At 41.5% G+C, this 14,816-nt stretch overlaps 1 protein-coding gene across 1 annotated transcript in view; it reads left to right on the top strand.

Moving 5' to 3' along the window:
• The first annotated feature begins 533 nt into the window (after window positions 1-533).
• TMA16 (translation machinery associated 16 homolog) overlaps window positions 534-14,816 on the top strand; it is a 62,271-nt gene continuing 47,988 nt past the window's right edge. Inside the window, exon 1 of the mRNA XM_069976611.1 lies at window positions 534-640. Coding sequence (XP_069832712.1) covers window positions 638-640 — 3 coding nt within the window. The 5' untranslated portion in view covers window positions 534-637. The remainder of the gene's footprint in view (window positions 641-14,816) is intronic.

The raw sequence follows: 14,816 nt of genomic DNA, 5'->3' as shown, positions 1-14,816 counted from the left end.
GCTGTTGTGTATATATAGCTGTATAGGGCTGTGTGTATATGTGCTGTTGTGTATATATAGCTGTATAGGGCTGTGTGTATATGTGCAGTTGTGTATATATAGCTGTATAGGGCTGTGTGTATATGTGCAGTTGTGTATATATAGCTGTATAGGGCTGTGTGTATATGTGCAGTTGTGTATATATAGCTGTATAGGGCTGTGTGTATATGTGCAGTTGTGTATATATAGCTGTATAGGGCTGTGTGTATAACAAGCAATGGTTACAGCCAGGAGTGGAGAGCTGTGAGTATAACTAGTGATGTCTGTGTAACAAGCACAATGCAGTGATAGGTGTAATCAGTGTCCAGCTGTGTGCAGAGGTGTATATGTGTGTAATAGCCACCACATAGAGCTGCCTATGTATATACCAACAAGGACAGTGTACAGCTGGGTTACATGACTCCTGTAATGTACGGCTGGCAGGACAAGGCTCTCTATCACACTGTACTCCTCCAACAGCAAAGCCATGACTCCTCCCACCCATGTGACCGAGCACATGGCTGTGACGTCATCAAAGGTCCTTCTGCTACTTGCCATTTGTATCGAACATCAACTCTGGAGATTCTACAGATAAGAGTTGTGTAATTGTGACGTCACAATGGTAGGTGCTCCGTATCTTCTCCGTATCATAGTGTGTGAAAACATCATAGCCTGTTTTACAGAAACATAGACAGCACGTGTCCCTGTGATAGCGGCATAGGCTACACGTGACTGAAGTGAGAGGCATACACCGTTCACGTGTCTGGTGGGTGACAACTTAGTGGTATAAACTGTACACTTGTATGGTGGGTGACTATGGTCAGAGTTATATACTGTACATGTGTATGGTGGGTGACTGTAGTTAGTGGTATAGACTGTACATGTGTGTGGTGGGTGACTATAGTTAGTGGTATAGACTGTACATGTGTGTGGTGGGTGACTATAGTTAGTGGTATAGACTGTACATGTGTATGGTGGGTGACTGTAGTGGTATAGACTGTACATGTGTATGGTGGGTGACTATAGTGGTATAGACTGTACATGTGTATGGTGGGTGACTGTAGTGGTATAGACTGTACATGTGTATGGTGGGTGACTGTAGTGGTATACACTGTACATGTGTATGGTGGGTGACTGTAGTGGTATAGACTGTACATGTGTATGGTGGGTGACTATAGTGGTATAGACTGTACATGTGTATGGTGGGTGACTATAGTGGTATAGACTGTACATGTGTATGGTGGGTGACTGTAGTGGTATAGACTGTACATGAGTATGGTGGGTGACTATAGTGGTATAGACTACATGTGTATGGTGGGTGACTGTAGTGGTATAGACTGTACATGTGTATGGTGGGTGACTATAGTGGTATAGACTGTACATGTGTATGGTGGGTGACTATAGTGGTATAGACTGTACATGTGTATGGTGGGTGACTATAGTGGTATAGACTGTACATGTGTATGGTGGGTGACTGTAGTGGTATAGACTGTACATGTGTATGGTGGGTGACTGTAGTGGTATAGACTGTACATGTGTATGGTGGGTGACTGTAGTGGTATAGACTGTACATGTGTATGGTGGGTGACTAGTGGTATAGACTGTACATGTGTATGGTGGGTGACTGTAGTGGTATAGACTGTACATGTGTATGGTGGGTGACTATAGTTAGTGGTATAGACTGTACATGTGTATGGTGGGTGACTGTAGTTAGTGGTATAGACTGTACATGTGTATGGTGGGTGACTGTAGTTAGTGGTATAGACTGTACATGTGTATGGTGGGTGACTAGTTAGTGGTATAGACTGCATGGGAGTTGCTTGTGGACGACTGTAGTTACTGGTTTAGACCTTATGTGTCTGTGATAGTTGACTGAAGTTAGGACATAGCCCAGATTTGTCAAATTGTATAAAATAAAAACCTGTGCAAACTGCTTACAGCAACCAATTATAGCTTAGGCTTCATTTTCCCAGTGATTGGAACTTACACTGGTTACACTTTTTCCCCCCTTCGGGGGGGGGGGGGGGGGGGGGGGTGTTGCTCTGTTTTATTTTCCTGTTCTTCCTGGTTTAGCATTTCCCAGAATGCAATGCTTTCCCTCAGCTGATCATCACAGTCCCCCACCCAACAGAATCTGTAAAATTAGTGCAGCACCTGCTTCTGGCTGGTCTGAGATGGTGAATAACTCAAAGGATTGGGGGATCCAGCCAAGCCTCCTGTCTGCATCATCAGCCTGATCTCAGCAAACACACACAATGTGAGACAGAGGCATGAAAGATTTGTCTCCTAAGGTGGGAGAGCAGAAGGAGCAGGAAACAATGTGAATTGGCACAGGGGCCATTTTTTTCTCTTCCTGGATTTCTATCAGCTACCAGTGTGGCAGAACCGTACAGATACAGTAATACATTGTATAGACACATCTATATAACTTTTAATGTACTTTTAATAAAAAACAAGTTTTTCTTATCCGGAGTTCCCCTTAAAGGGAGTGTACCATCAGGCCTGGGCTGAAGCACTGAAGGCGGGCTGACCCACCCCCAGTGGGAGGAAACCTCTGCCCTCTATGACACTGCTGCATTATAATGGAGCTGTATCATAGAGGAACGGGGGTTTCCTCCCATTGGGGGTGGGTCAGCCCGCATCCAGTGCTTCAGCCCAGGCCTGATGGTACACTCCCTTTAAATAATGAGAGTAAATATCAGATGATGGGTGTAATTACTGATAAATGTGAGCCACTGTGTTTGCTTCTCTGCACATGAGTAAATGTGGTGACACATACAGTCCCAGCAGCACAGGTAGTGGTGGACAAAAATATATAGGTGGTTGCACGTCTCCTCAAGCTGGACCCTCGCTGGCCACAAAACCAAGCACTTCCAAGTGGAATGTTTTGAGATTTAATACACACCAATGCAACATATTAGGCTGAAACGTTGCACTGTTGTGTACATTCCTCTTAGATTTGCTGTTTCCTTTGTATTTCTCTTTGATGCAAGAGGTAACTATTGGGCGTCACTTGGTATATCAGCAACGACAACAGCATGCAAGTAGGACACTGTGCATCTTGACTTGGGTTCAGTAGCTGAAGACTGGCAGGGTTCTTCCTAATAATCTTGCAGGGGCAAAGGAAAGACATCGGTGTACCCTGGATGTATGACATGAGGTCACCTGGAGTGAGGAGCCCCACTTCCTGCTAAACCATGTGAATGTCCAGGTCCACATATAGTGTAGACAGCATACAGCTGTATCCTGTGTCATGGTCTGGGGAGCGTTTTCTTGTCCTTCTTTAGGACAGTTGATATTTATAACACAGTCTTCAAAAGGGGGACACTGTACGGACCTGATATCTGACAGTTTGCATCTGTATCTTCAGGAGGTCTTCCCTGACGACAATGCCATTCTTTAAAGGGGTTATCCAGTGCTAAAAAAAACATGGCCACTTTCTTCCAGAGACAGCACCACTATTGTCTCCAGCTTGTGCAGGGTTTTGCTGCTCAGTTCCATTGAAGTGAACGGAGCTTAATTGCAAACTGCAGCTGAACTGGAGACAAGAGTCGTGTTGTCTCTAAAAGAAAGTGGCCATGTTTTTGTTTGGATAACCCTTTTAACAGGACAGTGCTCTCTGTCAGTGGGCTTGGATTACTAGGGACTGGTTGAACGAACATACCAATGAATTTTCCTCACTGCCTCGATTTTAAACATTGAACAGGTTTGGTATATGTTGGAATTGGAAACATGTGCATCAAATGCATGGTTTAAAGTGTCACTGTTTCGTTTTTTTGCAGAAATCAATAAAACAGGCGATTTTAAGAAAATTTGTAATTGGGTTTATTAGGCAAATATGCCATTATCTGCATTCAAAAAGCCTTTCCCCAGGTCCCCCCTCCCTCCTTTCTCGCCTTCACTTCTCATTATCAGGAAATCTCAACTCTTATACATCAGTCGGGTCCTGTCTGTTCTATGAAGAGGGGAGGAGGAAGATAGTCTGCAGCAGAGAACAAAGGACCTGTGTGAAAAGCCAGTATTCAAAGGTCAGAGAGGTCAGTGCTAACGTCAGAGGAGATAGCGGTCCTGTTTTGGTGCCTCATCTCCCTCAACCCTTCCCCATAGACCAGTGCTTCTCAAACTGTGAGGTGGGCCTCACCAGTTAGGTGACCCCTAGTTCTTGGGGAGGCCCAGCTGGGGAGCCAGTTTTCACAAAAGTAACTATTATCTGCATAGTTCTCCAAAATATCCATTTTACCAATATTATTATTTTATGTTGTACTTGTTTTATTAGTATATAAAGCTTGGGAGATGGGTGAAAGGTAGTCCTAGCATTATTTTCAGCCTTTAAATGGACTTTTACCACAGATAGTGAGGCCCCGACACCCTCTTGGTCAGTCTGGTGAGGCCCAGGCATAGCCTTGGTCTGTTGGGTGAGGCTCCAGTAGAAAAAGTTTGAAAAGCACTGGCATAGACAATCATGAAAACAGTGTGGAGAACTTCAAACTGCTTTTTTATGATAAAAAAGCGTTTTTCAGCTAATAAACCCAATTACAAAGTTTTTAAAATCACCTGTACTATTGATTTCTGCAAAAAAAAAAATATATATATATATTAAACAACAGTGACCTTTTAACCCCAGAGTACCGGGCCAATTTCATTTTTTTGCATTTTCGTTTTTTCCTCCTTGTGCCTTAAAGTCCATAGCAGTTATAGAAACGCACATGAGCCCTTATTTTTTTGTGCCACTAATTGTACTTTGCAATGACAGGCTGAATTTTTTCATAAAGTACACTGCAAAAGCAGAAAAAAATTAAATGTGTGGTGAAAATGGAAATTCGCCCTGGGGTAAAACTGACTTATTATATATGTTCCTCAAGTCGTTACGATTACAACGATATGTAACGTGTATAACTTTTATTTTATTTGATGGCTTTTAAAAAATTCAAACTATTGTTAACAAATATATGTACCTTAAAATCGCTCTATTCCCATGCTTATAGCACTTTTATCCTTTGGTCTATGGGGCTGTGTCAGGTGACGTTTTTTGCGCCATGATCTGTACTTTCTATCGGTACCTTGATTGCGCATATGCAACTTTTTGATCGCCTTTTTATTACAATTTTTCTGGATTTAATGTGACCAAAAATGTGCAATTTTGCACTTTAAGATTTTTTTGCGCTTACGCCGTTTACAGTGCGAGATCAGGAATTAAATAAATTAACACTTTGGGTGATTACGCACGCGGCGATACTAAACATGTTTGTTTATTTCTTCATTTTTATTTATAACCTGGGAAAAGAGGGGGTGGTTAAAAATTTTATTAGGGGAAGGGTTTTTTACTAATTAACATTTTTTTTTTTACACACTTATACTAGAAGCCCCCCGGGGGACTTCTAGTGTAAGTACACTGATCTATCATTGAGATCTATGCAGTATAGTAATACTGCATAGATCAATGAGATAGGCACTTGATTGCTTTCTGCTGCTGCAGCCAAAAACAATAGAGTGACGAGCCGGGATCAGCGCCATTACGGCGCAAGGCGCAGAGCCCAGCCCAGGTGAAAATCAAGGATCGCCCCTCAGGGATCGTGTCGCGAGGGGGGGGGGGGCGACAGCTGCATTTGACAGCTGCATCTGAAAACTTAATTAGCGGGCACGGCGATCGGACCGTGCCTGCTAATTGCCGCGGCTACAAGCGGCACGCAGGACCGCGGCGCTTCAGAGCAGGGCTGCCGTGCTCACTGCTGACATCTCTGGCCGAGACAGGAACTGTCCAGAGCAGGTGAGGTTTTCTATGGGGATTCCTTACAAATAGTGTTGAGTGAACCTGTAAAGATGTTGAGGTTTAGCCATGTTATCTGAACTTGAACGCTCAGCATTTGATTCCTGTGGCTGCAGAAGTTGGATGTCGCCCTAGGGAGTCCTGAAAAACATGGATAAAGCTCATGGCTGTATCCGTGTTTCCCTGGCAGCTTAGGATAGTATCCAGGAGAGATAACTGTTGGCTGTTCTTCCAACAGTTAGGCCGCATTCACCCGTTCCATGTTCTACACGGTACATAGACGTGGAATGCATGTAACGGACTTCTCCCCCCGCCCGGGCAGAATCTGTGATAAGATGCTGGGAGTGGGGGAACTGTACTCATATGTGCCGTTCTGCTGATTCATTACAGCGCTGTGCATATCTGTACAGTTCCCCTGCTCCCAGCATCTTATCACAGATGCTGCCCGGGTGGGGGGAGAAGTCCGTTACATACATTTCGTGTCCGTGCTCCGTGCAGAACACGGAATGTGTGAATGTGGCCTTATTAAGGTTTTGTGTGTGTATATGGAATTAGGATTAATAGTTGCAGTACAAAGACATCAGCTATTTTGAATACAGTGGTCCCTCAACTTACAATGGCCTCAAGATACAATATTTTCAATATAAAATGGTCCTTTCTGGACTATCGTAACTTGAGACCAGACTCAACATACAATGCTACAGACAGTCAGGATCTGTGGCACATGGAAATATCTAGGTGATCAACCAATGAAAGTGGCTATTTCACTGGTAAAACCCCAGTATTACTGAAATGCATGCACTGGTTGGCTGTCTAGTAGTGATTCTCTGAGTATAGTGTTATACTACATGTCCTGTATTGCTTTTTACCTGGGCCAGCTTGAGCTGCTCCTTTGGGCGGCTTAATTTTATATTTCTGGGACCCTATGTGATCTGTGCAGGACCCTGAAGACGCTCCCATCTTCTACATAGAAAGTCATTTACAGTCTTATGTCGCTCTTTCTGACTGTTGTATGGAAGGATTTGCTTTATCCATATAAATATGCTGCTCATTTTCCTTTAAATCTTATTTTTTTTCTCATTGTGGGATGACATTTTAGTGGATTCAGAACCAATTATCAGTTTTCCATAAAATTTTGGTCTCAACATACAATGGTCGTCCTGGAACCAATTAATATCATATGTTGAGGGACCACTGTATATAAAATATTGAAGTCAAACAATGTGGAGGTCCCTTTGTGTTTTGCCCTACTAGCCTACTTTTGCAGACACAAGCGGCAGGTTGCCAAGCAGGGAAATCCCTCTAGTCTGACTGCTCCCCTCTTTTATCACTGTCTTCATGACCCGAGCCATTGCAAGGTACAGAAGAATGGTGAGTATCCAGCACAACTTCCCAGGTGCTTCATCCGTCAGGGCATGCCAATCAGACTTGCATATAAGGACTGACAATTTTATTTCTTTTGCAACACCGCGGCTACCTTTATCAGGCAATCCGAGTGTCATATTACCTTATTCCAAAGAAGATTTGGGCGCTTGTACTTTACAGTTGTAGTGCTGATCTATAATGTAAAAACAAAAAAGTTGTCAACCTTGTCTTTATGTTGCAATGTATTCATAACGGGAGACTGTTTTTACAGGTGCTTATTATTATTATTATTATTCTTTTTATGTATTTACTTTATTTTGTGTTGTTTCCTTGAGATTCCCTAATGTTACAACTAGGTGTCATATAATCTTTAAAGGAGAAGTCTGGCGAAAATTTTTATTAAAGTATTGTATTGCCCCTCAAAAGATACAAATCACCAATAAACACTTATTACTGGAAAATTCTTATTAAGTGCTTTTTTCCCTGCACTTACTACTACATCAAGGCTTTACTTCCGGGCTGTGGCTGCTGGAGAGGATGATGGCAGGGGGACACTGAGGGACACAGGGCACTGAAGGGACACTGAGCATCCCTCTGCCATCATCCTCTCCAGAAGCCACATTCCGCATAGCTCTGGGAGTCGGGTCGTGACATCACCATTTTATCCAGGAAGTGAAGCCTTGATGTAGTAGTAAGCGCAGGGGAAAAAAGCTATTTATGTGCATTTCCTGTAATAAGTGTATAATGGTGGTTTGTATAACTTTTGAGGGGCAATAAAATACTTTAATAAAAATTTTCGCCGGACTTCTCCTTTAAGACTATCCTATAACCGTGATTGTTTAGTGATCCAACGTCACTCCAGTTAATTTCAGATAAAAGGCATGCCACTGTAGTTTGCTTTGCAGATGATCTGTAACTGTGGATGCATATGCATTTTCTGAACCGTAATAAAAACGACATTCTCTGTCCTTGCCAAAGGTGAAACTGCTCTGGTTTGCTGAACTGAATCTAAATCGTAGGTATACATTTGATCTGCAGTTTGTGCTTGACTTTTTGTCCCTAAATCGTGTTGGTGCAGTATACAGACATGAGTTATTAGTTGCATCCTTGTATGTGACAGTTCATAAGCAAATTAATGCATAAAAGACACATATACAGTCCTGAAAGTTATATATTCTATAGAATTCCTGCATGGTAGTTTCCTTCTTGAGGGTTCAGTTGTCAGAAATAATATGAATCTGTTTAGTCTATTGCAGCTTTCTTTAGGAAGAAATAGAGCAAATGATTGAGGCATTCACAATTTCATCACCCTTTAGGCATTTATATGTTTCCGACACTTTTTTCTCCCTAAAAGACCACCTAAACTGTGTTTGATACTTTGCATTCATGGTGCCTCACTTTTTATTCCTAAACTTAACCTTGAAAAAACAGCAAGTAAGCTGGCTTTCTTCATTGCAGGCTACATACACATACTTTAAGTTGCCCTTGGTGTCTAGCATGCAGCACTGTTTTTTAATGTTCTTCTCTAATGATAAAGCAGAACAAAAAATAAAAAGACATTAAAGCCACAGTTACTGTCTATCCATATAATAGTTGGACCCCTCTGTGCCCCATAGAGTAATTAGGCCCCTCCTATGTCCTTTATATCTGTTAGATCCCATATAGCACAAACATACAGGTTTCCTTCAGAAACAGTGCCACTCTTTCCCACAGTTTGGGTATGGTATTGCAACAGCGTTTTCATTCAAGTTCCATTCACGTCAATGAATTGAATGGACTGCAGTGAAATTGGCCCAGGGCTATAGCAAGCACCAGTGTCCTTTATCTGCTGATCTGTGGGGTCCTGGAGGTCAGAAATCTGATTTATAACCTGATTTATCTTAGGGGTAGGTCATCTATGTATAATCACAGTAAATGTTCCCTTGGAGAAAATTTATTCTCGGCTGCATATGTAATATCATCATATGCTACGCAACAGTGCCTCTTGTAGATGCTGATTTGGCCTATAAATATATAATAAGCCATACTTTTGTCATTTATCATCAACTTCTGCTTTAACAGAGTATTCCCATCTCATATACCCAGCTAATATACTTGTAGGACTCATGAAGCTGAATAGTTTTGCAAATAGATCCACTTAGCAACCTTGCCTTCTTTTGATATGCTGCTCTTTACCCCCTATTGTTCTAGGCTATAGACCACCACCCTGCTCAGTACAGTGATCTGGCTTGTGTATATGTAAAAAGTGTGTGTGTGTGTATATATATATATATATATATATATATATATATATACATACACACACACACACACACACACACACTACTGTTCAAACGTTTGGGGTCACATTGAAATGTCCTTATTTTTGTAGGAAAAGCACTGTACTTTTCAATGAAGATAACTTTAAACTAGTCCTAACTTTAAACAAATACACTCTATACATTGCTAATGTGGTAAATGACTATTCTAGCAGCAAATGTCTGTTTTTTTGGTGCAATATCTACATAGGTGTATAGAGGCCCATTTTTAGCAACTATCACTCCAGTGTTCTAATGGTACAATGTGTTTGCTCATTGGCTCAGAAGGCTAATTGATGATTAGAAAACCCTTGTGCAATCATGTTCACACATCTGAAAACAGTCTAGCTTGTTACAGAAGCTACAAAATTGACCTTCCTTTGAGCAGATTGTGTATCTGGAGCATCACATTTGTGTGGTCAATTAAACGCTCAAAATGGCCAGAAAAAGAGAACTTTCATCTGAAACTCGACAGTCTATTCTTGTTCTTAGAAATGAACGCTATTCCATGAGAGAAATTGCTAAGAAATTGAAGATTTCCTACAACGGTGTGTACTACTCCCTTCAGAGAACAGCACAAACAGGCTCTAACCAGAGTAGAAAAAGAAGTGGGAGGCCGCGTTGCACAACTAAGCAAGAAGATAAGCACATTAGAATATGTAGTTTGAGAAACAGACGCCTCACAGGTCCCCAACTGGCATCTTCATTAAATAGTACCCGCAAAACACCAGTGTCAACATCTACAGTGAAGAGGCGGCTGCGGGATTTTGGGCTTCAGGGCAGAGTGGCAATGAAAAAGCCATATCTGAGACTGGCCAATAAAAGAAAAATATTAAGATGGGCAAAAGAACATAGACATTGGACAGAGGAAGACTGGAAAAAAGTGTTGTGGACGGATGAATCCAAGTTTGAGGTGTTTGGATCACAAAGAAGAACGTTTGTGAGACGCAAGAACAAATGAAAAGATGCTGGAAGAATGCCTGACGCCATCTGTTAAGCATGGTGGAGGTAATGTGATGGTCTGGGGTTGCTTTGGTGCTGGTAAGGTGGGAGATTTGTACAGGGTAAAAGGGATTCTGAATAAGGAAGGGTATCACTCAATTCTGCAACGCCATGCCATACCCAGTGGACAGCGCTTGATTGGAGCCAATTTCATCCTACAACAGGACAATGACCCTAAACACACCTCCAAATTGTGCAAGAACTATTTACAGCAGAAGCAGGCAGCTGGTATTTTATCGGTAATGGAGAGGCCAGCGCAGTCACCAGATCTGAACCCCATTGAGCTGTTGTGGGAGCAGCTTGACCGTATGGTACGCCAAAGTGCCCATCCAACCAATCCAACTTGTGGGAGCTGCTTCTAGAAGCGTGGGGTGCAATTTGTCCAGCTTACCTCAACAGATTAATAGCTAGAATGCCAAAGGTGTGCAATGCTGTAATTGCTGCAAAAGGTGGATTCTTTGACGAAAGCAAAGTGTGATGTAAAAACTATGTTATTTCAAATACAAATCATTATTTCTAACCTTGTCAATATCTTGACTCTATTTTCTATTCATTTCACAACGTATGGTGGTGAAGAAGTGTGACTTTTCATGGAAAACACAAAATTGTTTGGGTGACCCCAAACTTTTGAACGGTAGTGTAAGTAGGAGTCTTAGAACATTGACTAGAGATATATGCCAAGGCAAAAATCTCTCCAAAAGGAAAGAGGACCCATCTTCAGACAGCTGATTCTGGGTTATTGCCCCTCTTCAGTAGAGAGCAGGCTGTTGGCTGGTCATTGACAGGATCGCCACTTTCTTAAAGTGATATGAGAAAGCTATTATACGTATCCTTTATTCCCAGAAACCCCAGTGGAGTAGGAATGGCCTTTAAGTCTTCACACGTCTTTATGACGCTTTCCTCAAGGAGAATTAGTATCCCAAGGTCCCAAGTCAATTTTCATTAATTCTATGCGATTGCAGACTCCTATCAGCTGGTTCAGTTGTCTGATGTGTTCTGTATTGAATCTTGTTTGAAGTAGAATGGAGACCTTCAAGGATAAACAGCCGCTTTTAGTGATACTTGTGTAATTATTAACTACTGAGATTTAGAATATGTTTACACAAAGTAAAATTGGCTATTTTCCTTTTTTTATGCTTAAAGCGTACCTGTCATCAAGTATGTAAAAAAAAAAAAAATACATACAGGCTTGCTTGTGCATTGTCTGTAATCCTTACTAGACCTTTTTTTTACGTTTTATTCCGAAATTAGCTTGTTTCAATAAATGCACGCTCTGTTGTTGTACCTTACTTAAATATGGCATAATATTGTCTAACCCCTAGACGACCGAGGGCGTACAGGTACACCCTGGCCACCTGTCACCAGATGACCCAGGACATACCCGTACGCCCTGGGTGTCTAATGTGCGATGAAGTGCGCTCAGGGGTTATCCAGAGAAAATCTTTTTCTTTCAAATCATCTGGTTTCAGAAAGTTATATAGATTTGTAATTTACTTCTATTTAATAATCTCAAGTCTTCCCATACTTATCAGCTGCTGTATGTCTTGCAGGAAATGTGGTTTTCTTTTCAGTCTGACACTGCTCTCTGCTGCCTCCTCTGTCCAGGAGCAAAATCTCTTCTACTCTGGACAGTTCCTGTCTTGGACAGAGATGTCAGCAAAGAGCACTGTCAGACTAAAAAGAAAACAACATTTTCTGCAGGACATACAGCAGCTGATAAGTATGGGAAGACTTAACATTTATATATATATATATATATATATATATATATATATATATATATATATATATATATATATATATATAACTTTCTGAAACCAGTTGATTTGAAAGAAAACATTTTTCGCTGGATAACCCTTTTAGCTACAACTAAGAACACCATTGGTTGTTAACTTTCAGATATATATATTAGATCGATAGATAGACATAGTTTTTTGTGGAATTAGAAAAAAAATCTCTATTTCAATGTCTTCAATTTATGAACAAAATGTCTAGAAATTGAAATTCTGGACTGATGCAACAGCTTTTTGTGAGGGTAATTCTTCCTACTTGTTTGCAAAGGTATTTGGCATTACATGACAGCTTTAATCTTTTTCAGACTCTCTATCACTATAATATGACTCCTATATTGCATGCACTGTGCTTAACAGTAATAGCTGGGGTACCAACATCTGTTCTTTGAGGAAGAAACCATTTGCAGTTTGTTGACAACAGGTTGGCCTTGTAATAAATTCCCTTGTAGTTAATGAGTTTGTTCTCGCTTGATGATAAATCAAAATGACAATGGATATATTTACATGTTTAGTTAGGAACTGAAAAAGAACAGAGAATAAGGGCCCTATTCCACTGGACGATTATCGTTCAGATTATCGTTAAATCGTTCGAATCTAAACGATAATCGTTCGGTTGAAATGCAGTTAACGATTAACGACCGAACGAGAAATCGTTGATCGCTTTATAAGACCTGGACCTATTTTTATCGTTGCTCGTTCGCAAATCGTTCGCGTTGAATAAGACATCGTTCGGTCGTTCGCAATAGATACGAATGCAATAGCGAATAAATAGCGAAGAAAAAACGATCGCAATTACGATCATAAGTAACGATTATCGTTCAATGGAAATGAGTGAACGTTTTCAGGTCTTTCGCAATAGTGGTCGTTTGCGATCGTTAATCGTTAATGATATGCAAACGATAATCGTCCAGTGGAATAGGGCCCAAAGCCTGTCAACAAAAGAATGTGTTTAACCCTATCCGCTATTTCTCTTTAAAATGATGTCAGTTATTACAGCATTTTAATTGACCTCAATGGAATGCATTGAAGTCAATGGAATGACGGACATCTAATGGTCTGTTCACACAGAGGGAATTATTTTACAGATTTTTGAAGCCAAAGCCAGGAATGGATTTGAAAAGATGAGAAATCTCTGGTTTAAGAAATCTGGCTTTGGGTTAAGAAATCTGTCAGATAAATCACGCTATTATGCACACAGTGCAATGATGGACGTTGTCTGCACTAAGAGCCGTATTAACAGCTGCTGCTGCCCTAGGCACTAAACCTGAAGGTGCCTCATCTTACCTCACCAATTAGCATCATGATCGGTAGGTAATAGCTCCAGGCGTAACATTTAACACCGCCATACCAGACCTGACTAATACCACCATACTGTGACTGGATAACACCGCCATACCAGACCTGACCATTACCACCATAGTGTGACTGGATAACACCGCCATACCAGACCTGACCAATACCACCATAGTGTGACTGGATAACACCGCCATACCAGACCTGACTAATACCACCAAACTGTGACTGGATAACACTGCCATAACAGACCTGACCAATACCACCATAGTGTGACTGGATAACAACACTATACCAGACCTGACCAATACCACCATACTGTGACTGAATAACACCGCCATATCAGACCTGACCAATGCCACCATAGTGTGACTGGATAACACCACTATACCAGACCTGACCAATACCACCATACTGTGACTGGATAACACTACTATACCAGACCTGACCAATACCACCATAGTGTGACTGGATAACACTACTATACCAGACCTGACCAATACCACCATACTGTGACTGGATAACACCGCCAGACCTGACCTATGCCACCATACCCCCTCACCCCCACCCCCCTTGAAAAGACACCAGATTTACTGGCATGTCCGAACAGGAGGTGGGAGACTAGAAAAATAAAAACAAAAAAGTTGTTTTCTTCCCCCTGCTCCCTGGTGCTGCCCCCCTGCAAGGTGCTGCCCTAGGCACTGGACCACGGGTGCCTAGTGGTAAATACGACCTTGTCTGCACTGACGTCAAAACGGCATATGTCCAGTGTCACTGCTGTAATACAACTTCATTTTTTGCTCCCATGTTAAGGCCTTTCCATCTGAACTTGTAGCATCATAGGGATGAGGCACTCTGCCATAATGCAGGCACATTAGATCGCTATTACCAACGATTGTAACTGGAAACATAGGAGATTGTCGGCAGAATAGACCACCTGGTTTATCTAGTCTGCCATTTTAGTAATTCCTTTCTTATTTAGGATAGATATATGTTTATCTCAGGCAGGTTTAAATTCTGTTACTGTAGACTTAGCAACCGAACCTGCTGGAAGTTTGTTCCACGCATCTACTACTCTTAGTAAAGTAATATTTCCATGTGTTGTTTCTGGTCTTTCCCCACCCAACCTCAGATTGTGGCTCCTTGTTTTTGAGTTTAGGACCCAGAACAGACCCTTGTGGCACACCATTTGTAACCAGTAAAAACAAAAGACAAAAAACGAAGGCAGAGCGCCTCATAGAGTAGTACCTCTGGATCAGAAATAGTGATCAAATATATGTT

Source organism: Dendropsophus ebraccatus, chromosome 7 (assembly GCF_027789765.1).
Source record: "Dendropsophus ebraccatus isolate aDenEbr1 chromosome 7, aDenEbr1.pat, whole genome shotgun sequence".
In the NCBI taxonomy this organism is placed as follows: Eukaryota; Metazoa; Chordata; class Amphibia; order Anura; family Hylidae; genus Dendropsophus; species Dendropsophus ebraccatus.
The sequence above is the reverse complement of the archived record's forward strand: the minus strand, read 5'-3'. Positions and strand labels throughout refer to the sequence as shown.